Source organism: Arvicola amphibius, chromosome 1 (assembly GCF_903992535.2).
Source record: "Arvicola amphibius chromosome 1, mArvAmp1.2, whole genome shotgun sequence".
NCBI lineage: Eukaryota > Metazoa > Chordata > Mammalia > Rodentia > Cricetidae > Arvicola > Arvicola amphibius.
The window spans coordinates 37,150,284-37,177,806 of NC_052047.1; the positions used below are offsets into that span (position 1 = coordinate 37,150,284).

General features: G+C 45.3%; 1 protein-coding gene and 1 pseudogene across 1 annotated transcript; one reads left to right on the forward strand and one right to left on the reverse strand.

The window, feature by feature from the left end:
- The first annotated feature begins 575 nt into the window (after positions 1-575).
- On the forward strand, positions 576-27,371 carry Ugdh (UDP-glucose 6-dehydrogenase). Its single transcript, XM_038325167.2, has 12 exons — positions 576-733; positions 9,914-10,082; positions 14,925-15,026; positions 15,747-15,947; positions 16,057-16,254; positions 16,627-16,774; positions 19,462-19,556; positions 21,812-21,942; positions 23,458-23,591; positions 24,103-24,194; positions 24,308-24,418; positions 26,551-27,371. Exons 2-12 carry the CDS (start codon positions 9,921-9,923, stop codon positions 26,656-26,658), a joined length of 1,482 nt encoding a protein of 493 aa, XP_038181095.1. The 5' UTR covers positions 576-733; positions 9,914-9,920; the 3' UTR covers positions 26,659-27,371.
- LOC119818634 lies at positions 20,017-20,496 on the reverse strand (annotated as a pseudogene).
- Positions 27,372-27,523: the final 152 nt, after the last annotated feature.

Consider the following 27,523-nt stretch of genomic DNA (forward strand, 5'->3'; position numbering starts at 1 on the left):
GATCCCGCGCCACCGGGGTGGGACGTGACTAAACTCTGGGCAGCAGTCCGGAAGGAGGGGCGGACCCAGGGGCCTGAAGGATGTGGGAGGGTAGCGGAGGCTGGCCCGCAGAGACCAGGGCGATAAGAACCCAGGATCAGGCTCCAGGATGAGGGGAAGGCCCGAAAATCAGAGGATCTTCCGGTGAGCTCGGCCCGCAACGCGCCCTGCGCTCCAGTCCACGCTGGCTCATTTGGCACACGTGAACCTTTCTCATCCCAAAGTCCAAGGATCAAGGGGCAGAGAAAGAACAAGGGTCACGATGCCCTGTCCCACAGCCACCCAACCTAGGGACCCAGGGCGCACGCAGCCACGCCCACCGCCGCTCGGCGGGGCGGGGGCGGGGCGGTGAGTTGGCTCGAGCCGATTCGCCCGTCTCGGCAGGGGCGTGGCGACCAATTTCGGGCCCCACCCCTCCTGCCGCCCTGAGTCCAGAAGGAAATAGAGGCCTGTCCCGGGCCTGGCGCGGAGGGAGGCGGGGCAGTGCGGGGCGGTGGCTGGGTTCAGAGTCCCGGGCGGCCAGGCTGCGGGGGAATGAAGCCTCCGCCTTCCCCTGCAGAAGCATTTAAATACGGCCGCGGGCCCTGGATTCGGGCAGCGGCGGGCGGAGAGTGTGGAGGCTACGGCTTGGAAGTAAGGCTCTGTCCGAGCGAACGGGATCCGAGTGGCCGCCGTGCTCCGGCCTTGGAAGTGGGTAAGCGCGGTTCCCCGCGGGATGCCCCCTTCTCGCGGCCGGGGTGTGCACGCGGCCCGGGGCTCGCGGCGGGGCTGCCCATCGCATCATCCTGGTCCCCCTTTCGGGCCCGGCGGAATCGCGTCCGGCGCCTGCAGGAGGTCGGGCAAGGAGGGCTTTTGATTAGCAACTTGTGCGTCTTCTGGCTGGTTCTCATTCTTCCCACTTGAGGACTTGAAACGTACAAGGTTTTCCCGCCGCTTCGGAAAGCCAAACGCCCCCACCCCCGCCCCAAGGAAGGGGTCCACTCCGTGGGGCCTAATAGGAGGCTATCTGTGCTTTGTTGAGAATTAAGAGTCTGCTCACCTGGGGGTCCTCTGCTCTCCTCTGGTAGCCCCTAAGAGAAGAAAGCAACGCCCCCTGAAGACGAAGCCCTAAGGCATTTATCCTAAAATCTTAGGGGGCTTCTGCTGCCCATTGTTGGCCGAGGCAAATGCTTGGATGTTCTGCTTGATGTCAGGGAAGGCCTTTCTTGGGGGCTTCAGAGACCATGTTTTTCGGGAGATCTTGAACATCTTCATGTCCTACGTGTAAGATAATTGAGTAGGGCTGGGAAATCTGCTATGGAGAAAGGAGGTACTCGCTAGGTGAGAGAGCTCGCTCATACGTGGGATACACAGAGGACTTACTGTTCATCCACTCACCTCAAAGGCCTGTCTAGGTTTTTTTTCAACTCCCCTAAGAAATGGAGAACAGTAGTCTGGTCTGTTTCTTCTGAGGGGTCTGGACTTGAAAGAGCTGAGTGTTTCTGCTCTGAGGCGGGCTTATGCGTACTCAGCTTCTAGTCTTAGCTGAATGCTACACAACCCTGGTTTGGAAAAGAACTCAAAATATATCCCACTTCTTACCCCACACCCGCCCCTCGCCTTCATCTCTGACTCTAACCACTAGGCATACTCCATCGTTCCCTGTATTTCCACAGCTTTGCTCGTGCCCGTTAGACATAGAATTAAGTCTTTCACAATAGTTTTTAACCCCCTTAGGTCAGGCATTTTTAAAGTATGTGTCCAGGAAATGACCGACTGAGATGAGCCAGGTTGGTGTACCCAGCTGTCTATCATGCCTACTGTTTAGTTAATCAGTAGCTATATGAAGAGGGGTGGCAGATGGATTATATTCTGTTCAGATTGCAGCATAGGACATTTGCTGGCTGTTAGTGACATCTTGTAGGTTGAAATGTTTATCTGAATTTAAAAGGATTTTATCTGAACAGTTGTTTCAGGTCCGGTGTGGTATATTGTGATTCCCAAAACACAGAGGTGGGAACTCAGTTCAGAATGACCTATTCACTAAGCAGATAGGCCCACTTTTCTCTCAGTACCGCAAAGGCCAGAGGGTGAACAAGTAGAATTAGAAAATGGTGAGATGAGCCTGCAGGGAGAACACTTATGATGTGGGATTCCCCTCTGTATGCTGTGAATACCATTGGTTAATAAAGAAGCTGCTTTAGACCTGTTATGGGGCAGAACTTAGGTAGGTGGAGAGGATTAAACTGAATGCTGGGATATAGAAGGAAGGTGGAGTCAGAGAGAAGCCAGAGCCAGACTGAACTTTAGCAGGTAAGCCACAGCCATGTGGCGATACACAGATTAATAGAAATTGGTTAAATTAATGTGTAAGAGTCAGCCAATAAGAAGTTAGAGCTAGTAGACCAAGCAGTATTTTAATTAATATGGTTTCTGTTTGATTATTTTGGTTCTGGGTGGCCGGGACAAACATGCAGCCTCCTCCAACACACTTACCTGTCAACCTTGAGTTGGATCCCCAGAACCCACAGAGAAAGGAAAACCTAGACCCCCCAAAGTGGTCCTCTGACCTCACACATGTGCCATGGCCTGCATACGACATACAGAGAAAGAAAACAAAAAACCAAAACTCTAAAATTATAAAAAAAATGAAAATACAATCATTAAAATATCTGTGTCATAAAGCTATTGATAACTTTGTATCAAGCTCCATATTGAAGTTTATTGAGGAGGCTGGAAAGATGGCTCAGCAGTGAAGAGCACTGGCCGCTATTTCAGACATCCTTAGTTCAATTCCCAGCAACCACATGGTGGCTCACAACCCTCTATAATGAGATCTGGTGCCCTCTTCTGGCCTGCAAGGGTACATGCAGTCAGAATACTGTATACATAATAAGGAAATCAAAAAAAGTTTATTGAGGATTGTTTTTGAAACTTCCAAGTGACTTTATTGGGTTTGCATCGGTTTTGCATCCATCTTTCCCATGTTTCCATCCGTTGTCATGTACAAGCTGCACTTCATTTGAAGATTAGCAAGGCAAGGATCCCCAAAATGAAGACCAACTCATCAAGTAGCTGAGTGTCGTGGCTCGTGTCTGTAATCACAGTCCCCAGGAGGCTGAGGCAGAAGGATCACCACCAGTTCCAGGACAGCCTAGGCTGCAGAGGGAATCTTTATTGAGAGAGAAGTAGGTGTGTGTGGGGAGAAGAAGGAAAAGGAGGAGGGAGAGAAAAAACACAAAACCAGAGGGGAAAGAAAAGCTTATTCATTTCTCCAGTACAGATGCAGCTGTCGTCAGTAACTGCTTCTTGGAAAGAAAGGCAGATAGGAAGTAACTTGAGGACTAGGGGGTGGAACACAGCGGTGGAATGTTTACCTGAGATGCTTGAGACCCTGGATTTAATCCCCAGCACGATAAAAAAAAAAAAAAAGCAACCAAGTAATATTAGAGGTAACAGGAAAATAAGATGACATTCTTTAGGTGGCTAAAAAGTAGCAGTCTGATTGTTCACTGCAAAATATCAACCATCTTAACTAAACCTATGAAATAGGAAGTCTGCAATACAGAGTCCCATGGGGACAGTTAACTCAGTAGGCGCAGAGGGATTGCCATACGAGGTGTTGAAGGTACAGCAGTGAACGGCAGCTGATAAGGACCAGCAGCCTTGGCACTGGAGAGAGGCCTCAGAATTTAAAGACCACTTGTTCCTCTTGGTTCCGCTCCCAACATTCACAGTGGTGGCTCACCACCATCTGACTCCCAGGCACTCAGGTGGTTTACCTTAAAACACATTAAATAGATAAATCCAAAAACATTTTTTAAAAGATTCATTAGTCTTGGGATACCTTATTAAACTGTGAACTCCTTAAAGCCCAGGAATTTATCTTCCATAGACATTGGATCTGTGCTTATTCTGTAAATGGTAACGGAAATAGGGCCTGCTTGAGCTTGAGGGTGTAGTCTGCCAGAGTAGCGCTAATGTCTTGGCTGTGGAATTAAGTTGTACCTCTGAAAGATCCTCTGGAACAACATGACTTAGAAATTCTCGCCAGGCGGTGGTGGCACATTCCTTTAACTCCAGCACTGGTGGAGGAGAGGTAGAGGCAGGTGGATGTTTGTGAGTCCAAACCCAGCCTGATCTGGGTACACAGAGAAACCCTGTCTTTAAAAACCAAAAAAAAAATACTACTTATTCGTCTAATTAGGGAGGAAAGCAGGTGTCTTTTATTTGTATGTATTCTTATTTTATGTGTATGGATGTTTTGGCTGCATGTATGTCTATACCAAGGGTTCTCAACCTCACTAATGCTACGACCCTTTAATATGGATTCCATGTTGTGGTGATCCCAATCTTAAAATAGTTTCTATTGCTACTTCATAACTGTAATTTTTTTCTCTTTTTGAGACAGGGTTTTTCTGTAGCTTTGGAGCCTGTCCTGGAACTAGCTCTTTTAGACCAGGCTGGCCTCGAACTCACAAAGATCCACCTGCCTCTGCCTCCTGAGTGCTGGGATTAAAGGCGTGAGCCACCACTGCCCGGCCACATAACTGCAATTTTGCTACTGTTATGACTCGTAATGTAAATATTTTGGAGATAGGTTTGCCGAAGGGGTCACGACCCACAGGTTGAGACCCACTGACCTTTACTGTCTACATGCCTGGTACTGTGGTCAGAAGAAAATCCTCTGAAACTGGAGTTATGGTTGGTTGCAAACCGCTATGTGTGCTAGGGATTGAACCTAGGTCCTTTGGAAGATCGGCGAGTGATGATAACCACTGAGCCATTTCTCCAGCCCCTCACCAGGTATCTTATATTTATTTGGTAGTTCTGGTTCAGTCCTGTGAACCTTGAAGATAAACCTATAGGCCCAGAGTTAACTAGGCTTTAGATGTTGACAATGTGGCTTATAAAGAGACTGAGCAGATAGATACACTACAGTGGAACTTTGCTATTACAGTGGAGGACTTTGTTGCAGGCCTGGAAGACAGTGGGCTCCTGGTATCTCTGGGAGATTGGCTCCAGGTCTACTGCAAATGCCCACAACTGGGAATGCTCAAGTCCTTTAAATAAAATGGTGCAGTATTTATCTGTCCACAGCCTATGCATGCCCTCCTGCATACTTTAAATCCTCTGAGTTACATATGATACCTATAATTGAGTATCATAGCACATTCCTGTCATCCTAACATAGTAGAGGTGGAGGCAGGAGGATCTTGAGCATAAGACTATCTTTCCTAGGCTACATAGCAAGTTCCAGGCTAACCTAGGTTGCCTAGGGAGACCTTGTCTCAAAACAAACAATGAAAGTAATACCTAAAAAGTCTATATGTGTTCTCAGTAGAAATCCAACTTTTTTTTTTTTTTTTTTTTTTTTTTTTTTTAAGAAAGGTCTCACTATGTCACTGTGGCTGGCTGGCCTGGAACTTGCAATGTAGACCAGGGTGGCTTCAAGCTTGCTTCTGCTTCCCTAGTGCTAGGATTAAATATGTCTGCCATTATACCTACACACATACACAAATACATACCACACCTCACAGTTAATTCTGTGTGCATAGACCTTCTGGGTATAGAGAATGTACTTATACCTGAAATTGAAACCATCTTTTCTCTCTCTCCTTCCATCCTTCTCTCTCCCTCCCTCCCTCCCTTCCTCCTTCCCTCCCTTCGTTCCTTCTTTCTTCCTCCTTCTTTTCTTCCCTCTCTCCCTCCCTACCTCTTTCTTTCCCTCCCTATCTCCTTCTTTCTTTACTTATTTTTTCGAGACAGGGTTTCTCTGTGTAACAGTCCTGGCTGTCCTGGAACTCACTCTGTAGACCAGGCTGGCCTCAAACTCAAAGAGATCCGCATGCCTCTGCTGGGGTTAAAGGCGTGAACCACCTTTAATTATAAATACCCTGCTAGGACCACCTCTTTCTGCTACTGTAGCTTCTGAAAATCCAAATTGATAAAGCATCAGAACAGAGAATTTTGAGGAGATGCACTATCCAAGCCTGGAAAATTCTATTTCTGTCCCCACTTTCCTGGAACCAGAGAATTTCTCATGTCTAGATCCCACGTCCCAGTCCTTTGTATAACAGTGAATATCACGTATTGCATTGTATTGTTCTTAACTCTTTCAGTCTCCAGACTTAAGCTGCAGCCGCCCTGCTCGGAAACACTTCCCCTCTCTCTTAGCACAGAACCGGGTTAGTTGTGGCAGTGCCTCTGACTGTGATGGTTCCATTCGACCATGTAAGCTGTTACTAGATTATGCTTACCGATTGCTGCCTTGCTGTCCTGAGAGAGACATTCAGGAGCCAATGTATGTAGCTATGGGGGACAATTACTGCTCCCCACAGCTCCTTAGTTCTCATTGCTTCACCCACTGAGCATGAAGCCTCACTTCTCTGAGTTTATTCTTTTACTCTTATCTAGAATGTTCTTTCTGATTTTGTTCTTCCCCCTCCCAAATTCTACCCATTCTTTACGCCAGGCTCAACTTCTGCATCTCCATTGAGATGACCTTTCTCTGGCTCTTTCTCCTTTTTTCTTTAAACACCTCATATTTATTATTATTGTGTGTGGAGGTCAGAGGGCAACGTTCAGGAGCCAGTTTTCTCCTTCACCTTATGTGGGTTCCAGGGACCAGGGCATCAGGCTGGTCCGGCCAGCACTTTACCCTCTGGACCGTCTCATGGGCCCTCTTCATCCTCTTTCTTCTTTGGACTTGGACATAATTTTGCTTTCTAGTTGATTATCTTTTTCTCATGTGGCCGTTTTTGGGGGCCTTTCCTTTCCCTCTTTAAGTTACCACTTTTCAGAGAGCCCTTCCCTGTCCCTTCCCCCACAGACAATTCCTGTGTGTTTCTCTATAGAGCGCTTACGAAGGCCATGGTTCTTCTTGCTCCTTGCTGTATTGTAACTGTGGGAGGGCAGGGTCTGAGCTGTCTTATTATTGTATCCATAGCACACTGAACAATAGGAGCTGTTACATGGAGGTGTGTAATAAATGTCTCCTAATGGTTGTTAAATACTTCAGTGTCAGGTCTTGTATCTATCCATGGCCAAGTTCTTGTCCATTTCTTACTGTTGGGAACATTATTTTTGTGTGTGTTTGATGGAGAAGGAGTAGGCCCTGGGACAAGTTTTCTGGAACCAGATGCCGAAGTTTTCCTTTTGCAGAGGTGGGGCAGCTGTAGTGACGACTGGAGGCATGGGAGAGTTTCAGATGATTCCCCAGCTTCATCACTTAGTGTCCCCAACATCATCTTTTCCGTCTACTTGGGTGGGGGAAGCAAAATGGGTGAGGCAGGGAAAGATGGGTGACTGCCAGAAGCCAGCTTGGGTACTCTCAGTACTTCTTCCCAAGGCAAGTCTTACAGTCCTAAAAGTCTGACAGGAGTGTTTCTTTTGTAGCTTCACAATGTGAATAGAGAACTTTTAAATTTACTTAGGCTCTCAAGGAATCAGTTTTAATATTTCCTGGTAAGTGAATCCATGTAGAGGGATGCAGCACAATAGTGAGAAAGCCAAGGCAGGGAAGCATGGATGTGACTTTAAAATACAGTAACGTAAAAAGAAGCCAAGCATAGACACTGTCTATATGTGGTGTTTCTTCAGTTCAAAACTACGATTATGCCAGGCATGATCTCAGCACTTGGGAGGCAGATCTCTCTGAGTTTGACGCCAGCCTGGTCTACATAGTGTGTTCCAGGGCAGCCAGAGCTGCATAATAGAGAAACCCTGTCTCAAAAAGGCCACAGTACGCACACATAAGTGCTCATATAGTGGGGCAAAGTAGCACCAGGAGTAACACAAGAAGCAAGGGAGCTGCCTGCAGCGGAGTCAGTAGGGACAGGTAGAAGTGAGGCTTCTTGAGATGGATTTTTTTGTAACCTATGGCTTTGGTAGTGACAGGGTGACTCAGCTGGTAAAGGCTCTTGCCAACAAGCCTGAGGACCCGAGTTCAGTCCCTGAGAGTCACATGGTGGAAGGAGAGACCTACCCCCCACTCCAAAACTTTTATGTATAACATTAAGAATACTTTCTTAGCCGGGCGCTGGTGGCACACGCCTTTAATCCCTGCACTCGGGAGGCAGAGGCAGGTAGAATGCTTTCTTAGTAGAGTTATGAAATTCTATGACTTGCCTATTTGGGGAACTAAAACTGTGTGCTTTATTTTTTGCAGTAGTAAGACTCAAACTCATTAGCTCAGCTCATGCTGGGCCAACAGTCTTCTACTGAACCACAGATACGTTCTTGCCAAGCACTGTGATTGGTCTAACCTTGAGCACTTTCTCCCATCCATGCAGGAGTCCACAACAAACTGTTAAGCTCTCTGACTGCTGTTTTCCTTCTCTCTGGGTTGCATGAATGGGTTTGAATTTGTGATGTCTGAGACCTTGGCAGAAAAACTGAAGTGACTAGTCATTTTGACAGTAATTACAGTGAATAACGGCATTCATATATATGAGCCAGTTCCTTGTAAAGTTTTAGTGTTAATCATTTCACCTGATGACTATTGAAAACGTACTAAGAGGGGGCTGGAGAGATGGCTCAGAGGTTAAGAGCATTGCCTGCTCTTCCAAAGGTCCTGAGTTCAATTCCCAGCAACCACATGGTGGCTCACAACCATCTATAATGGGGTCTGGTGCCCTCTTCTGGCCTGCAGGCATACACGCAGACAGAATATTATTATACATAATAAATAAATAAATAAATAAATAAATTTAAAAAAAAAAGAAAACGTACTAAGATCGGTGCAGCAGTATTGGTAACCACAGAAATGACTCTGCTGGGCTAGGGAGACTGCTTGCTGTGTAAGCCTGAGGACGTGAGTTCAGATCCCTAGCACCCAGTAAAAGCTATTGTGGCTGCACATACCTCTCTCACCCCAGGACTGAGAGCCAGAGGTGGTGTGGTTGGGGACTGCTGGCTAGTCAGCCTTGCTTGATGATAGCAAGCTCCAGGCTCAGTAAGACCAGAGCTTCAGAATAACAGGTAAAGAGCAATAGAGGAGCATGGTGTGGGCTTCAGGTCTCTACACATAGGTTGTTGTACACCAGTGCACACACCCACACACCCACACACCCACACACACACACACACACACACACACTACTTTCCTGCAGTGTTTTCACAGTTTCTAACTAAAGTTGAAATAGTTTCAAGATTATTGTCCAAATAATCTACCGATGCCAAGTTAAGTATTTGAGGGACTCATTTGTTCTATGTTCTGCTGCTACAACAGCACCTGTGATGGATAATCTATAATGAACAGGAATTTCTTGTCTTAGGGTACTAGAGGTTGACAGTTTTGCTATGTCATTCCCTGGCGGAAGAATAAGAGATATGAGATCAAACCTGAAGGCTTAAGCCCTTTTATAATAGGCATTAATCCACACTGAGAGCAGAGCTCCTCTTATGCCCCACCTACCAGCTCTTTTGCACAGGGAATTAAGTTACCCACACACTTCCAGAGGGACGTGTATAAGCCAAGCAGGCAAATAGTCTTCGAGGCCAGAGCTGAGTCATGGAAGTAATCTGACCATCTGTGACCATCTAAACCTGTGGAAAACCTCACCTTTGTACGCTCACCTATAACCCTGGTTTAGAGGACAGGCTTTATTTTGCTTCTTGACTTTCTAACTCTCAGGTCATTATAATCTTATGGTATGTGCAGAATTATCATCGGCTGTTAGAGATTTTCCCTCTTTTCGTGTGAGCACAGTGGGGAGTGGCCGAGTCATCTAACTGGAATGTTATTTTCCATTTACAGTTTTCCCAGTTCCCATGAGCAGACGGAGGAACTTGCTCCAGATACCCGACAGTTTTGTGATGAATGTGCCAGTGATTTGTCCATATTTTCTGCTTCTAATACCAAAACAGAACACTCTTGATTGTTTTCTTCTAGTTGAGCCATGGTTGAAATCAAGAAGATCTGCTGCATTGGTGCGGGCTATGTCGGTGGCCCCACGTGCAGTGTCATTGCCCATATGTGCCCTGAGATCAGGGTAACCGTTGTCGACGTCAATGAATCGAGAATCAACGCATGGAATTCCCCGACCCTTCCTATTTATGAGGTAAATTATATATTAAACAGCTTTGTGTTTATGCTTATCGTTTTCTTACTGTGTTGGTTAACTATTTTATATATACTATTATTGTGATATCTATGGATGCAACCAATTTCAGTGAATAAGGTCTGGCTGGGCATGTTTGTAACACCCATGATCCCAACTCTTAGGAGGACTGAAGTTAGTTCATGTTCTACTTTAGCTGGTTTAAGGCCAAGCAGGACAACACAGAGAAGCCCTGCTTCAAAACAAAGCAAAAGTTCTGGATGGTGTTTGAATATAGCTCATCCTAGATTAACTAGCTGACATAAGGCCCTTATTTCAGGTGGGAAAGAAGGAAGGAAGAAAGAAACTAAGTATGGTAGTGCATGCCTATAATCCCAGTACTGTAGAGGCTGAGGCAGGAGGATTACTGAACTACATAGTGAGTTCCAGGCCAGCCTGGGCTATATAGTAAGCCAAAAGCCAAAAGTATACAACAAAAATCCAAGATAAGAAAATGTTCTGGGCCTTTGAACAGGGAATATGGCACATGATTAACGTGTGTCAGGCCCTGAATTTCCTCTCCAGTACTGCAGAAGAGAAAAGGACTAAGGACATAAAGTGACAGTTTTATTATGTCAGGAATGCGAGAGAGCAACAAGAGAAGTGTGCCAGAGCTGGGTATTGCTAAGTTGGTGAAGTGCTTGCTCAAGTTTTTCCCAGAAGGGGCATGGCGGCGCACTTAAGAGTTGGAGTCAGAAGGGACAGAAGTCCCACGAGAGAGAGAGTTGGAGGCCAGTTTGGGATACAAGAGGCCCTGTGGACTGCTGGGTGTGATGGAGCACTCCTTTAACTCTGACACTCAGGAGGCAGAGGCAGGCTGACCTCTATGAGTCTGAGGCCAGCCTGATCTACACACAAGTCCCGGGACAGCCAGGGCTACATAAAGAGACCCGATCTTAAAAAAAACCTCACACAAAAATAATAAGTAGATCCCTGGTGTGTGGGAGACAGGATAGCTGATCCCAAAGTTCTAGGCCAGCTTGAGCTGTGTGAGACCCTGCCTATAAATAAATAAATACATACATACATACATACATACATACATACATAAATAAATAAATTTTAATTGTATATACGGAACTAAAATTATTTGTATGCACTTATGGGGTATAGTGTGATATTTCTTGTACAGTGCTTAGTGATCATATCAGAATAATTTATCCTATCTCTCACCTCAGAACGTTTATCATTTATTTGTATTAAGAGAATTTTCGGGGCTAGAGCCATGACTCAGCGGTTGAGAGCACTGACTGCTCTTTCAGAAGACTCAGGTTCAATTCCCAGCCCCCACAGGCAGCTCACACCCGTCTGTAACTCCAGCTCCAGGGCTTCTGACTCCCTCGCACAGACATGCATGCAGGCAAAACACTAATGAATATAAAATTTTAAAGAAAAGCTGGGCAGTGGTTAAAATGAAAACAGAGAGAGAATTTTCTACAGACTGTTTTGAGATAATCTAATTGCCAGCTCTCGGCCAGCGCCCCTGCTGTCTCGAGAGTGTCAGAAGTCACCCTTCCTGTCCAGCTGGACTTATGAACCCTTTACTGGCTATCACTCTCCCCGCCTCTGGTAATCACTGTTTTATTCTCTGTGTGATCAGCTCTCCTGGCTTCCACATCATAAAGGACATGTGGTATTTGTCTTCCTGTGCCAGATTCACTTCATTTCTCAGAATACTGGTTAACCTGTTCTCTGCAAAACCCCACATCCGTAACGTTTTCTGCCATTCTAGGCCCCAGTCAGGACAGCCAAGGAAGTCTAGTGCAGTGGTTGGTGACCCCACACGTGTTTTATATTGCTGCTGCTCCTGCTCACGTGTTAATTAATACGGGGTATGAGTTTACAGTTAGATCTCCTCCAGTAGCTTATATTAGAAGGCCTCAGGGCCTGGGAGATGATGGCTCAGCTCAGAAAGGCATTTGCTATCAAACCTGACAACCTGAGTTTGGTCCTGGGACCTCCATAGTGGAAGGAAAGAACTATTCCCAAAAGTCCTCTGACCTCCATATGCACACCATGGCAAGCACATGCTATGGCACACTTGCATGTGCACACACACACACACACACACATATAAATAAATAAATAAAATATAAATAAATATATTTATATAAAATAAAAAATAAGTTAAAATTAGTAAAGAATAAGACTTTAAGCCTAGCAGTGATGGTACATACCTTTAATCTCAGCACTTGGGAGGCAGAGGCAGGCAGATCTCTGTAAGTTCGAAGCCAGCCTGGTCTACAAAGTGAGATCCAGGACAGTCAGGACACAGAGAAACCCTGTCTTGAAAAACCGTACACACACACACACACACAAACACACAAAAGACTATACACACACACACACACACACACACACACACATGAATGCTTTGTGTACATGTTTGTATGTGCACCACATGCCTGCTTGGGTGTTCTTGGAGGACAGAAGAGGGGGTTGGATCCCCTGGCACTGGCGTTATGGATGGTTGGGAGCCATCATGTGAGTGCTGGGAATCAAACCCAGGTCCTCTGCAAGAGCAACCCATGCTCTAAACTGCTGAGCCATCTCTCCAACCCCTCTATAAATTCTTCAAAAATTAATTAAACAAATGCAAAGATAATAGTAAAGAGATCCCTGTGGCCCCATCACTTTTTAAGCAGTTACAAACATGGCTAATTTCCTTCCATCTCTCACCATCCTGATTCTTTATAATTTCATTTGTTATAGTTGCATTATGTGCTTCTGAAGAATGATTCTTTTTTTAAGGCACGAACACATCACTATTCATTACTACGAACAAAACATTTTACTATGTGGTGGTGCACACCTTTTATCCCAGCACTCAGGAGGCAGAGGCAGGTGGATCTCTGTGAGTTTGAGACCAGCCTAGTCTGTAGAGTGAGTTCCAGGACAGCCAGATATATATATAGAGAGAAACCTTGTCTTGGAAAACAAAGCAAAATACTGTGAAGAACTCTTGGGACTGGGAGTGTAGCCTTTTGAGAGAACAGACAGCATGATCTAGGCCACTGCAAAACCCAAAACAAAAACAAAAGAAGAAGTTTATGAATGTTCATCCTCTAGTTAGTTTAAATCAGAGGCCAAGGAAGATTCCCATTTTGCAGTAGAATGGTATCACTTATGTGTAAGTATTTTATTTTGTTTCTTTCATCTGAGACAGGATCTCACTGGACAAATCAGGTCAGGCTGTTGGTCTCAAACTCAAGTCCTCCTGTCTGCCTCCCGAGGGCTGAGCCCAGGTGCACACTGTGCTCAGCTGTGTTTTGTTTGTTGTTTAGAGCAAGGTTTCTCTGTGTTCCTCTACCTGTCCTGGAACTGGCTCTATAGACCAGGCTGGCCTTGAACTCAGAGATCTCCCTGCCCCTTCCTCCCGAGTGCAGGGATTAAAGACTTTTGCCTGCACTCTCCGGCAGCCATGTCTTTTATAAGCCCACAATCTTTTTACTTCCTGTTCACTTGTTCATCCTCCCCTGCTTTGTTAATGGTTTTCTTTTCTCCCCTGCTTTTTAGTTAGAGAAATTGGTTTGTTGAGGACATTTCCAGAGTCGATTCTCCTGGTTGACTCCTGAGCTCCCTCGAGTATTTCTTTTTTTTTAATATTTATTTATTATGTATACAATATTCTGTCTGTGTATGTGCCTGCAGGCAAGAAGAGGGCACCAGACCTCATTACAGATGGTTGTGAGCCACCATGTGGTTGCTGGGAATTGAACTCAGGACCTTTGGAAGAGCAGGCAGCGCTCTTAACCGCTGAGCCATCTCTCCAGCCCCTCCCTCGAGTATTTCTAACATTTTTCTGTATCCTCTAGTCCCTGTAAATTGGCGATTGGATCTAGAGGACAGATGTGATCAGATCTGAGCTCAGTTTTTTCTCTGTCTACAAGAATACTTGTGACTGATATGATGACTCTGGGTAAAGGTGCATGCCACCAAACCTGATGACCTGCGTGTGCCTTTGGACCAGCACTGTAGGAGAGGGCTGGCTCCCAAAGGTGTTCTTCTGACCTCCACACGCATACCATGACACGCACACTTCCACACCCAAAATAAATGTAGTTTTTTAAAAAGTTAAATACTTTCTAAGTGGCAATGTTCCTTTTAAAAATTTTTAACATAAATATGTCCCCAGATAAACTGCATGGTAAAAAATAGTTAAGATGTTCAGTGTTTCTTATAGTAGGACTTGGAAAAACACATACTATTGTTTCTTTGTTTAAAGCAAATACTGACTTCTGCAACCACCTCTGTGGTATGAAATCATGGGGCAGGTGCAGAGGCCATGGGATAGATATGACTGCATTCATAATGACAATGCGAAAACTTTGCTTGGAATCCCAGGGCCTTGCAGGGTGTGATAACCGAGTTGATACGAGGGGTTAATGGTTAACACACCCCAGGTCCATGGCAAACAATGAGAAGGCATTTTAGAGCTGCTGATCTTTGATTGTGCAAGTTCAACTTTGCTTTGCTTCGTTTCATAACATCCTCACTTACTATGTCTTGTGTATGCCCCCTCCTTTTTCTGGCTTTCACGGGATCTCCCAGGGTAGTCGGTCTGACCTCAAATTCACCGTGTAGCTTAGCCTTGCCCCGGACTGAGTTCTCCAGCCTCAGCCTCCCAAGTGTCAGGACTGCGGTGTGCGCTGCCACGCCCAGAGACCCTCAACTATTCTTACAAAACACTACTTGGAAATCTAGACCTTGAAATTACAGTACAACATAGTTGATTCTATTTGCTGTTCGTCTCAGGATTGGATAATACTGTGTTCAACTCCTTTTTCTTTTTTCCTTTTCTAGCCTGGATTAAAAGAAGTGGTAGAATCTTGTCGAGGGAAAAATCTATTTTTTTCTACCAATATTGACGATGCCATCAGAGAAGCTGATCTAGTATTTATTTCTGTAAGTAGTTTGCTTCCCCATGTGATTTTATTTATTTATTTATTTATTTTTAATATTCCTGCCTGTGAAGGTTTCTTTGTTTTATTTGGCATTAAGCCACAGTGCTCTTAACTGCTGAGTCATCACTCCAGCCCTAAAAAGTCTTTTTAAAGACTTAATAATAGGGGCTGGAGAGATGACTCAGAAGGTAAGAGCACTGGCTGCTCTGCCAAAGGACCCGAGTTCGATTCCTAGTACCCACTTGGCAGCCTACAAGTGTTGGTAACTCCAGTTTCAATGACCACCACCCTCTTCTACCCTCAGTGGGCGCCGGGCATGCACACAGTTCATGTATATACACATAGACAAAATGTACATAAAACAAAATATCTTTTTTTAAAAGACCATGATATCACATGCATGATAATATTTTGCATGTGATAAATAGGTACTCCTTTAGAGTAAGGACCTCCAAATTCATTCATTTTTGTCTCCTGACCTTAGCTTGGAACCTTCCTGCCTGCCCTCGGATCTAGCATATGTAGGGCCACCCTCCCACAGAAGAGTTCTCTAGATGTTTCCAGTTGTTTCTTTCCATGGTTGTATTTTTAAGGTGTGTTGTGTTGTTCTGTGGGAGTTGCGAGCATGCCTACTATTGCTAGTAGGCAGATAGTCTGCACTGTCTTGAGAGCTGGAGAGCGCTCACAGGCGCTGTGCTCTTCCTCCCTATGCTTTCGCTAGGTGAACACACCAACCAAGACCTATGGAATGGGGAAAGGCCGGGCAGCTGATCTGAAGTATATCGAAGCTTGTGCTCGACGCATTGTGCAGAACTCAAATGGGTACAAAATCGTGACGGAGAAAAGCACAGTCCCCGTGCGGGCAGCGGAAAGCATCCGCCGTATATTTGATGCCAACACAAAGCCCAACTTGAATTTACAGGTATGAAGAAAGAAAACACCGCAACTGATTCTTCTTAGGGCAGGACTGATGCCTTCAAGTTACCCCTGATTCATTCTAGCCTAAACTTGCCTCTGTATTGCTCCTCTAGGTGCTGTCCAATCCTGAGTTCTTGGCAGAGGGGACAGCCATCAAGGACCTAAAGAACCCAGACAGAGTCCTGATCGGAGGGGATGAGACCCCAGAGGGCCAGAAAGCTGTCCGGGCGCTCTGTGCCGTGTATGAGCACTGGGTGCCCAAGGAAAAGATCCTCACCACCAACACTTGGTCTTCAGAGCTTTCCAAACTGGTCAGTGCAAAGCTCGCAGCTCTTCATTAAATCTGTTACTGTGTTTAGGCAGTGTATTCAATGTTACTGAGGCCAGTGTCAAACTCAAATCCTGACTCTGCTTCCTGACTGTGGGGACCACCACACACACATGCACACACGAAAATATTTATGTTGCTTTTTCCCCCCAGTGCTGGAGATTAAACCTGAGGCCTTACCTGTTCTCTACCACTGCAACTTATTGTCTTTTCTAATCAGTTTTCTACTGTCTCCTCCAAATGAGCCTGTCAGTATCTTACGCCTGTTTAGTAGTTTGCGTCAGCTCAGTGAGCTCTCCTGACATAAAGTCGCTTTTTCACTCACCGTCTTCTCTCGTTTGTCTTATACTTGAAGGCAGCAAATGCTTTCCTTGCACAGAGGATCAGCAGCATTAACTCCATCAGTGCTCTGTGTGAAGCAACGGGGGCTGATGTGGAAGAGGTGGCCACAGCTATTGGGATGGACCAAAGGATTGGAAATAAGTTCCTCAAAGCCAGTGTCGGTAAGTACAGTTTTCTCTATACAACACGGGTTTACCAATGCTTCCGGCTTTATAGAAGACTTGTGTTTCTTTGTAATTTAATATCCTTAAAAAAACAGATTTTAAGCCAGGCAGTGGTAGCTCATGCTTCTAATCCCAGCACTTGGGAGGCAGAGGCATGTGGATCTCTGAGTTCAAGGCCAGCCTGGTCTACAAGAGGCTGTTCCAGGACAGGCTCCAAAGCTACAGAGAAACCCTGTCTCAAAACAACAACAACAAAAAAAGGATTTTAGAGATACTAGGGAGATGGCTTTGTGGTTAGGAGCAATGGCTGCTCTTGCAGAGGGCCAGAGTTCAATTTCCAGCACACGCGTGGTGACTCACCCATCTGTAACCTGAATTCCAGCACCCTAAGCTCTCTTACGCTCTACATGGTACACATGCATACATGCAGACAAAACATTCATACACATAAAATAAATCTTAAAGGGGCTGGAGAAATGGCTCAGTGGTTAAGAGCACTGACTGCTCTTCCAGAGGACCCGGGTTCAATTCCCAGCACCCACATGGCAGCGCACAACTGTCTGAAAATCCAGTTACAGGGGATCTGACACCTTCACACCAATGCACATAAAATAAAGATAAATAAATCATAAAAAAATAAATCTAAAAACAAAATATCTCGGGCCTGTGAGATGGTTCAGTGGGTGAGGGCACTTGTCCCCAAGCCTGGTGACTTGAGTTTGAACTCACAGGCCCCACCCCCACCCCCACCCCCACCCCGGGGTCGTCTGACTCCAGTGTAAGCTGTAAAGATGAAGTGTTGCTGGGCGTGCTCATCCTTGCCCTTAGGAAGTCGAGGCGGAAGGATCAGGAGTTTGAGGCTAGCCTCTTTTACGTAAGTTGCCCAGGATGCCAACTTGTGTTGAACAACTTGAACTTGTGTAGCCTAGGCAGGCCATGAGTCTTCTGTGCTCCTCCATCAGTCAGTCTCCAAGGTGATCGGGATTACAGGCATGCGCCACCAGGCCTGGCCACAGCATATTTGCCCAGTCTGTGACTCTGACTTTACACCTGTGGTCAGTTCTCGTTATTTGTGGAGGTTATACGGTATTATAGTGCTAAAAATACTTCATAGAACACAACTTAGTGAAACAAACCCTGTCTCCTAGGACGTGACTCAGTGGGAGAGTGTTGTCTAGTGTGTGCAAGGCCTGGGGTTCAGTCCCACCACTCACGCACATGCGTGTACACACAGCTAGTATTTCTGAGGTTAAACGTCACTTCCTAGTACTGTTTTCCCTGCCCTTTTTGATGTTTTCTCTCACTATAATAAAAATAGCTACTATTTACATAAGGCATATTATGTATCATATTCTATATTAGTACTTTATCTCCTTCAATTTTTTTTTCCTTCAAGACAGAGTTTCACACAGCCCAAGATGACTTTAAATTGCTATGTAGTCAAGGTTGTCCTCAAACTCCTGGTCCTCCTGCCGATACCTCTCGTGGGCCAGAATCACAGATGTTTGAAATGACATTTGGCATTTTTACTGCTTATGACCTATTACAGAGGTGATGTAATTTTGTTTCTAGAGAGCACTCAGAGTCAAGGGAAGTTTTGTACCTTGTTCAGAATCCTGCAGTGCTGAGGCCAAATGTTTCTGCCACTCAAGTCCTTGCCTCCCTACGGCAGCCTGGACTGAGCTAGCTCAAGGGCGAGTAGCAGGCCTTGGCCCAAACCAAGGCCGCAGCTTGTTGTAAACGAGTGTTATGGGAAAACAGTCCCACCACGCCCACAGCCTGGCCCTTGCCTTTGGCTACTATGAGGCTGCAGTGGCAGAGGATAACAGTTGGGCAGAGACTTCATGGCCCACGAAGACTGAAATACTAGCCATCTGGCCCTTCACCTTAAAAGTTTCCTGGCTCTGCAGTAAAGCAGGAGATCTAGGCAGTCATACCAGGTGAGCACAGGAGAAACAGAAGAGAAGTGCAAAGGAAACATCAAATGGAGCTGCAGAAACGGCTCAGGGCTAGAACGTTTGTCCTTGTGGATGGATGGCCCATGTTCAGGGTCCAGCACTCACATGGTGGTCAGCTAACCCATCCATCCTCTTCCGACCTCTGAGGATAGTGCACATACATTCATGTAGGCGAAACACTCACATAAAAAAATAAAATCCTAGCCGGGCGGTGGTGGCGCACGCCTTTAATCCCAGCACTCGGGAGGCAGAGGCAGGCGGATCTCTGAGTTCGAGGCCAGCCTGGTCTACAAGAGCTAGTTCCAGGACAGGCTCTAAAGCCACAGAGAAACCCTGTCTCGAAAAACCAAAAAAAAAAAAAAAAAAAAAAAAAAAAAAAAAAAAAAAAATCCCTTTTTAAAAGGAAAAATATTGAATGTAGATTTAATAAAACTTGTTTTGTGGTACTGTTTGGTAAGTACTTGAAGAGCTGAGCTGATTAACTATCTATAAATGTCACATGATTTATAAATCTGCTTTTCCAACATTTTTTTATCTTGATACTGGGTCTCATGTAACCCAGGCTGGACTTGAACTTACCATATAGCTGCAAAATTTTTCTGCTATCTGAATTTTATTACTTAAAATCTGAATAAGAACTACAGGTATTGTAGAGGTTTTACCACAGGATTTAGTTTCTGGATCTTACCTGAAAAAAATGTGAGTTCTTTTTTTTTCTTTCCTCAGGTTTTGGTGGGAGCTGCTTCCAAAAAGATGTTCTGAACTTGGTTTATCTCTGCGAGGCTCTGAATCTGCCTGAAGTAGCTCGCTATTGGCAGCAGGTATCTGTCTTTGTCGTCAGTGACTCCCGATTAGAGTCTAATTCAACATGGCCTCCTTGGTGAAATGGTTTTCACCATTTGAACTTGTTCCAGGAACTCAGTTTTCTTATTTCAGGTTTATTTGATGAGTATCTGTTTTCAGTTAGTCTTTTTTCCTAGTCAACTGTGATGGGCATTTTTTTATACACCTGTATTTCCCATTTTATAGCTAAATTTCTCCCAGAATAAGTCAGGAAGTAATATCCTTTATGTTTGGGGTTTGAGACTGTCTCAGATAGAGGCTGGCCTTGAACTTGCGTGTAGCTGAGTAGCTGAGAATGACCTTGAACACCCACTCCCTCTGCCGCCTCCTAAATACTAGAATTACAGGTATGTACCGTCATAAGAGACAGGGTCTCATTGTGTCGTCCAGGCTAGCCGGGAACGCGCCCACATTGTAATATCTTTTTTTCTCTTGAACTTAACGACTTTGACACAAAATACCATATGTCTGTGGGAACAGCGAACACCAAAGACAAAGGAAAAACACCACAGTTCTATGTAATTTATAATTAACAGGAAAGTGAGTAGCACACGTAGCAAATGGGCAGGCTTTGGGAGAAGTCTTTTCTAGGCAGTGCCCCCGTACGGTTTGGAATTCCCACCCTGCTGTCCAGTGGACACCCCGGCCTCGCTCTGGGCCTTCGAGAGGTGCAGCGGGAACGCGAGCATGACTCCAGACTCCCCACGCTCAGCACACCCCTCAGAAATCACAGACGCCCGGTGGGCCTGACGTTCAGTGCAGAAATCCATGATGTGGCTCCTGTGGATGGCACAGTATCAACTACAATATCCCAGGCCCAGAGGCTACTGCGTTCCTCTTTCCCACTTGACAGTGCTTCTTGCCTGCGCCACTGTTGATGCCGCTGGGGGCATCCACATCCATCGCTGCCGCCATTTTAGAAACAACGCACATTGTAATATTTGAAGTGGTTTGCATCTATGGGTACTCTCCTTCCCTTCTTTCAGTTTCACGGAGCTAAAACAGGAACCCCTTCCCGGCTTATCAAATGCTTGTTTTTTTCTGGGTACTCTTTGCATGCAGAACACCGTTTATCCCTCTTCACTAACGTTATCCCCCATTTTTAGATGAGAGAAGGTACTTTGAGAAATGACAGATTTGCCTAAAGAACCAGCCAGGATATGCACCATTCCCAAATGATTTCCTGAATCCATAATCTTTCAGATTTCAGCAATAGCTATGGGAGCGAGTCTGTAGAGGCTCATTTTTTGAGTATTTCACTCAGCCAAGCAGGCGGCTTCATCTTGCCATTCAATGCAGATGAAGCTCTGATTTCCCAACACTTTGGGCTCCTTTCCAAGCTGCCAAGACTTGAGATGGTTCCTGAAAGCTTTTGAAAAGGCCTCCCCTTCTCCCCCCAGCTCACTTCATCAGCAACTTAACCTAGCAGATGTCAGATGCTCTGAGACTCTGACTCATTTGGCTACAACGCTGTCCAGTACTTGTGTTGTCACGGTTTGTACAGAAGTAGCTCCCCCTCTGTGCGGTGTCTGTTCTGTCTTCTCATGGTGAGCCTTGGTGAGTGGTGAGTGAGTTGGTGAGCATTGGTGAATGGTGAGTGAATTGGTCAGCTTTGGTGAGTTGGTGAGCTGTGGTGAGTTGGTGAGCTTGCAGCATTTGAGGAAGTGCTTGGAGAGCTGATTGCTTGTGCCTTCTGGAGACTTGAAGAAGCGGGGTGAGGATGCTTTTTTTGGCTGGCTTTGTGGCTGGATCTCAGATGCCTTCAGAATTCAAGCCTAGCTGTGTTCCCGGAGTCTTTTCATCCACCCGAGTGTCACTCACAGCCGACCACGCCAAATGAAAAAGAACATTTTCAGAAAGGCTCTAAGGAAGGGAATTAGTGGATTTATATTATTATTATTATTATTATTATTATTATTATTATTATTATTATTATTTGTTTCTCTGTATAGCCCTGACTATCCTGGAATTTGGTTTGTAGACCAGGCTGGCCTGGAACTCAGAGATCTGCCTTCCTCTACCTCCCAAATGCTGGGGTTAAAGGCAGGTGCCACCACATCTGGCAATTGGTGGATTTTTAATTTTCAGACTTAAATCTGAATAACAGTGTTGAGTAAACTTTGCTGTAATATGTGAACCATATATTTGTACAGTAGCATTTACTAGAACATCATGAGCATATCCTAGATGACACTTTTGTAAGCTAACATTGTTATTACACATATGATTTCAGGTCATAGACATGAATGACTACCAGAGGAGGAGGTTTGCCTCAAGGATCATAGACAGCTTGTTTAATACAGTAACTGATAAGAAGATAGCCATCTTGGGTTTTGCATTCAAAAAGGACACTGGCGATACCAGGTATCAGTTCTTTTTTGTTGTTGTTGTTGTTCCTAAGATTCGTTTACTTTATATGCATTGGTGTTTTGCCTGTGTGTGTGTAATGACGTCAGGTCCTCTGGAGCTGGAGTTACCAACAGTTGCCAGCTGCCATGTGGGGGCTGGGAACTGAACCCCAGTCCTCTGGAAGAGTAACCAGTGCCCTTAACTGCTGAGGCATCTCTCCAGCCCCAGGTATTAGTTCTTTAAAATATTAAAAGTATTTTTGTCCAGGCTGTGGTGGCGCACGCCTTTATCCTAGCACTTGGGAGGAAGAGGCAGGCGGATCTCTGTGAGTTCGAGGCCAGCCTGGTCTAGAAGAGCTAATTCCAGGACAGGCTTCAAAGCTACAAAGAAACCCTGTCTCGGGGGAAAAAAGTTGTTGTTTTTTTTAATTTTACCTATGCTTAGTGACTCATGGTATTAATCTCAGGAGGCATAGGTAGAGACAGGCAGATCTCTGTAAGTTGGAGGCCAGCCTGGCCTATATAATAGCAAGTACAGGCCATCCAGGGTTACATAGTGAGTAGTGTGTTCACATGTGCCCACAAGCCATGGTATTCATGTGGCAGTCAGAGCACAACTTGGAGTAGCCAAGTCTCTCCCCTTTCTACCTGCTAATTTATTTCATCGGCCCTCTTTAAAATATCTCGGGGCCAGAAGTGGGTAAAGGCACTTGCTGCTAAGCCTGATAGAACTCAACACAGTGGACAAAAAGTTGTCCTCTGACCTCTACCTGGACACCATGGCACACTCATGAACACACACACACACACACACACACACACATAAATGTAAAAAAAAAAAAAAGAATGAACCAAAAAATAACATTTCAAACCTTTTGAGAAAGTATGGAAATCTTTCATCTTATCCTGATTTTCCAATTGATAGAAAAGAATTGAAGTACATGTACATGTGACTGTACATATGTGTACATGTGTGTTTTCTATAGTATTTTATTCTCTATTATATAACGATACCAGAAGAGGTCTGTTAACATGGTGCCTCACTAAACGGAAGAAGGTCTGTGTATCTCCTCCTTTGTGTGTGTGTTAGCCTGTCATGGTGGTGCATGACTTTAATGTCAGCCTTTTAGGAGGCAGAGGTAGGTAGATCTCTGTGAGTTTAAGGCCAGGCTTGTCTACAAAGTGATTTCCAGGACAGCCAGAGCTACACAGAGAAACCCTGTCTCAAAAAAAAGCTCAAAAAAAAAAAAAAACTATATCCTCAACAGTTTAGCTTAACTAGAACTTCCCCATATCTTAAATTTCCTGATATTAGAATATGTCATTTAGCTGGGTGCTAGTGGTGGTATCTGCTTTTAATCCCAGCACTCTGGATGCAGAGGCAGGTAGATCTCTAAATCTGAGGCTAGCCTGCTCTTCAAAGGGAGTTCTAGGACAGCTTGAGCTACATAGAGAAACTATTTGGAAAAGACAAAACAAATAAACCAAATGCCTCTGTCATTTAAAGCATGCTGATTGATTTCTCCTGCAGAGAGTCCTCCAGTATCTACATCAGCAAGTATCTGATGGACGAAGGCGCACACCTCCATATATACGACCCCAAAGTCCCCAGGGAACAAATCGTCGTGGATCTGTCTCACCCAGGCGTGTCGGCGGATGACCAGGGTAGGACTGGTCCCTAGCCCAGCCGTCTTGAGTACAGACCCACACGGCTGTGCTCCTGTGGAGCCTGTTGTCTGAGTACAGACCACACGCTGTGCTCCTGTGGAGCCTGTTGTCTGAGTACAGACCACACGGCTGTGCTCCTGTGGAGCCTGTTGTCTGAGTACAGCTGTGGAGCTGTGCAGTTGCACTTCCGTCACTGCCACGGCCGCCTCTGCACGCAGCCTCATTGCTCTGAATTAAACTCTTAGGTATTATGTACTCAGCCTTGACCTGAAGTCGCCGCTGGTGTTTCAACCTAGCAGTTTTTGCGGGGGTCAGGGATGTATACTCAGTGGTATTTCATAAAACCCAGAGAGTCCCAGGAAATACTTCTGGAGAAAGTTTGGGGGTGCTCCTGGTTCCCCATTATTCACTTCTGTCAGACACTCTTTCTGCAAGACTAGTATTGTATGTGTAACTTCAGACGCCTTGTTTCCCATCTCTCTTTTGGACGTTGTCACTGTTTTTGTAGTGTCCAGACTGGTGACCATTTCCAAGGATCCATATGAAGCGTGTGACGGCGCCCACGCCCTCGTTATCTGCACTGAATGGGACATGTTTAAGGTGAAGTCTCAAAAATTACATTAAGAAAAATCCTAGGCACATTCCAGTATCAGCATTGGTTGGATATGTGTCCACATGTGTGTTCTAGTTATGCATTTGGTGTGTCTTCACAGGAACTGGATTATGAACGGATTCACAAAAAGATGCTGAAACCAGCTTTTATCTTTGATGGGCGACGTGTCCTGGATGGGCTCCACAATGAGCTACAGACCATTGGCTTCCAGGTAACCAGGGTTCTGGGCTTGTCATTATTGCTTTATTAGTGTGTGTGTGTATGTGTGTGTGTGCGTGTGTGTGTGTGCGTGCATGATTTGGGGTGGGGGCATGTTTGAAGTCAGAACAGCCCTATGGGGTTGGTTCTCTCCTCTCTCCTTTATATCTGTCCCCCATGGCTTCCGGCTTGGATAGTGAGCACCTTTGCCCTCTGAGTCATTTCAATGGCCTGGTCTGTCATAAACTCATTGTATGGGTTCTAGAATCGCCATATTTTCTAAGTTAGCAGTAAGATAACCGGGCAAGAGGTCTTCTCTGGGAAGTCCTGATTTCTTTGGTGACCGTTCACTCATTCCGTATTTGACATAAAGTTGGTCTCCTTTACTTAGCAGCTAAGAGGGCCTCAGGTGTCTGTCATACAGAACCAGCATGTGCCCTAGCTCACCTCATACCATAAGTAAGAAGACACTAGTTACATTGTCCTCATTTCCCAGGGAAGAGATGGATGATGGGTGGGTGGCCACTGAGAAAATGCTTCATTGTGGCAGCAACACTGTCATCCTCGTGTGAACATAGCCAGCATCCACCTCACCAGGTACCCAGGCCCATCAGCTGGTGTTCATCCTGAACCTTTCAGACACTCCGTGCTGTTCTGGGCTGTGTGGCTTCGTGAGGCAGCCCTCTTTGGTGGAGCTCGGGAAAGCTAACAGAAGCTGCCCAGAGCAGCGCATCTGTGTTCTCAGGCTACTAACAAGTTGTTACTTTCTACCTCCTGCAGCAGTGTGGGCTTGGAGTGGAGGCTCCAGCAGGGTCAGTTAGGGAGGATTAAAAAGTTGCTGGAGGATAGCGTAAGCAGGAGACACGGTGATGTTGATGTGCTGAGAGGAGGGCCTGTGCGTGCCTCAGCACAGCGTGTGGGTGCCAGGATAACTGTGTCTGCTTTCTTTAGCTTCTCACTCACTTGCTGAGGGGCCTTGGCTCTGTTATTTGGGAGACACTGGCTTCCAGCAAGAGTTAGCTGACAACTTTGTTGACTCCTGTCTGACCTTGGGAATTCCTCTATCCCACCTTCCCAAGCAAACAGCAGGCCTGCTCTTCAGAGTTGTCATATAAGACAAAGTCAGGAGTGTTAAATTTTGTTTGTTTGTTTGTTTTCTTCTGAGACAGGTTTTCTGTGTAACTTTGGAGCCTGTCCTGGAACTCACTTGGTAGACCAGGCTGGCCTCCGATTTACAGAGATCGCCTGTCTCTGCTTCCTGAGTGCTAGGATTAAAGGCATATGCCACTACTGTCTGGCAATAGTGTTATTTTTAATTTTACTCTTGTTTTTTTTCTTTTTTGAGATAGGGTTTCCTTGTGTATCCCTGTCTGTCCTGGAATAGCTCTATAGACCAAGCTGGCCTCAAATTCACAGAGATCTGCCTGCCTCTGTCTCCCAAGTGCTAGGTTACCTAGCTGAGTGTTATTTTTAAAATGTTATTTCTAAGACTATGTAGCAAGGTCCATACTTAAGACTATTGTAGCCAGTTGTGCTTTCACTCAGGAGGCAGAGGCAGGTGGATCCCTGAGGACGAGGCCAGCGTGGCCTACAGAGTGAGTTCCAGAACAGCCAGGGCTAACCAAGTAAAAAAAAAAAAAAAAAAAAAAAAAAAAAAAAAAAAAAAAAAAAAACAGTGGTTATATGGGGCTGGGGAGATGGCTCAGTGATTAAGAGCACTCACCGTTCTTCTCCAAGTCCTGCGTTCAGTTCCTAGCACCCAACAGCAGCTCACGACTGATGCCTTCTGCTGCACAGATGTGCACGCAGACAGAATGACTCATAGACATAAAGAAGTGGAGCAGCCGTGTCTGTGACTTGATTGCAGACGTGCTGTTCCCTGCACTCCTGCAGGACGGTCTGTGAGTTAGAGGCCAGTGTTACATAGCAAGACCCTGTCTCTAAAAACCTGAACAAATACAAGCCAGCAAAGTGGGGGGAGGGGACACTTGATTCTAGAAACACAAAAATAAAGGCGCCAAAGATCTCTCAGCCGCTCGGACAACCCAAAAAGTTTTTCTCCTCGTCTTTCCGCCTCTCTCCACACTATGGAGCTGTTACGTACCTGCACTGTGATTAATGGTTCTATTTTTTTTTCCTCTTCAGATTGAAACAATTGGCAAAAAGGTGTCTTCCAAGAGAATTCCATACACTCCTGGTGAAATTCCGAAGTTTAGTCTTCAGGATCCACCTAACAAGAAACCCAAAGTCTAGATACTGCCATTTTCTGTGATTATTTTGGTACTTCAGGATAGCCGGTGTCTGTCTGATATTAAATGGGAAATGAACTACATGTTTTTAAGGAAACAAAAATATTTTTTTAATCATCAAATTTATACTAGCTATATGGGTGTTAGCATATCTAGGAATTATGAGTCTAGAATAATTTTTACATATTTTTATATTATTGTCTCTCAGTTATTGAATGGATGGAAAGCAATCATGCTGGTTTAAATGTGGTCAATTTTTGTAAAGTAGAAACTTTGAACTCTTTCTAGCGTCGCAGACTGTCCGCAGACTGACTTGATTCCAGGGAAAGGCCGTCTCGTGTTCCTGGGCTTATCACTCAGTGGGGTGTTGGAGCCGTGAAATCACTGTGCTACATGTATGGCTGGTCGGGGTTCTCTGTCCTTATCGTTTTAATACGATATGTCATTAGTGGTTTTAATTGTTTTTGTTTTCCCCAAATGATCACTCTGCAATTCCTTCCCTGTTTAACATGAATAATACTTTTTTTTTTGAAAGGATTTAACCGAGGAGAAAACCAGGGCTGTGGTCTGTGGGGTCCCTCAGCCTCTGCCACTGACCGTTACCTTTGCAGCCAGAGTCAGGAAGTGTTTGTTACCCTTCTTTTGATTATTTCTCCTACAGTTCTGAGTTTTTCCTTTAACAAAGAAAACCAATAAAATCTCATGTGTAAACTAAAAGATTTTCTAAGTTACATATATCTTTTTTACATGTTTTTATTTGGAGGGGAGGTGGGACATGTACAGCCAAACCATGTGTGCAGAGGTCAGAGGACAACTTAGAGTGGTCAGTTCTCCCCTTCCGTGTGAGTCCTGGGCTTCGAACTCAGCCA

Coding starts and splice junctions, on each gene's coding strand:
- Ugdh (XM_038325167.2), top strand. CDS start 9,921: ATGGTTGAAATCAAGAAGATCTGCTGCATTGGTGCGGGCTATGTCGGT. Junction 15,027..15,746: donor CTGATCTAGTATTTATTTCT/GTAAGTAGTTTG, acceptor TGCTTTCGCTAG/GTGAACACACCAACCAAGAC. Junction 16,255..16,626: donor CTTCAGAGCTTTCCAAACTG/GTCAGTGCAAAG, acceptor TTATACTTGAAG/GCAGCAAATGCTTTCCTTGC.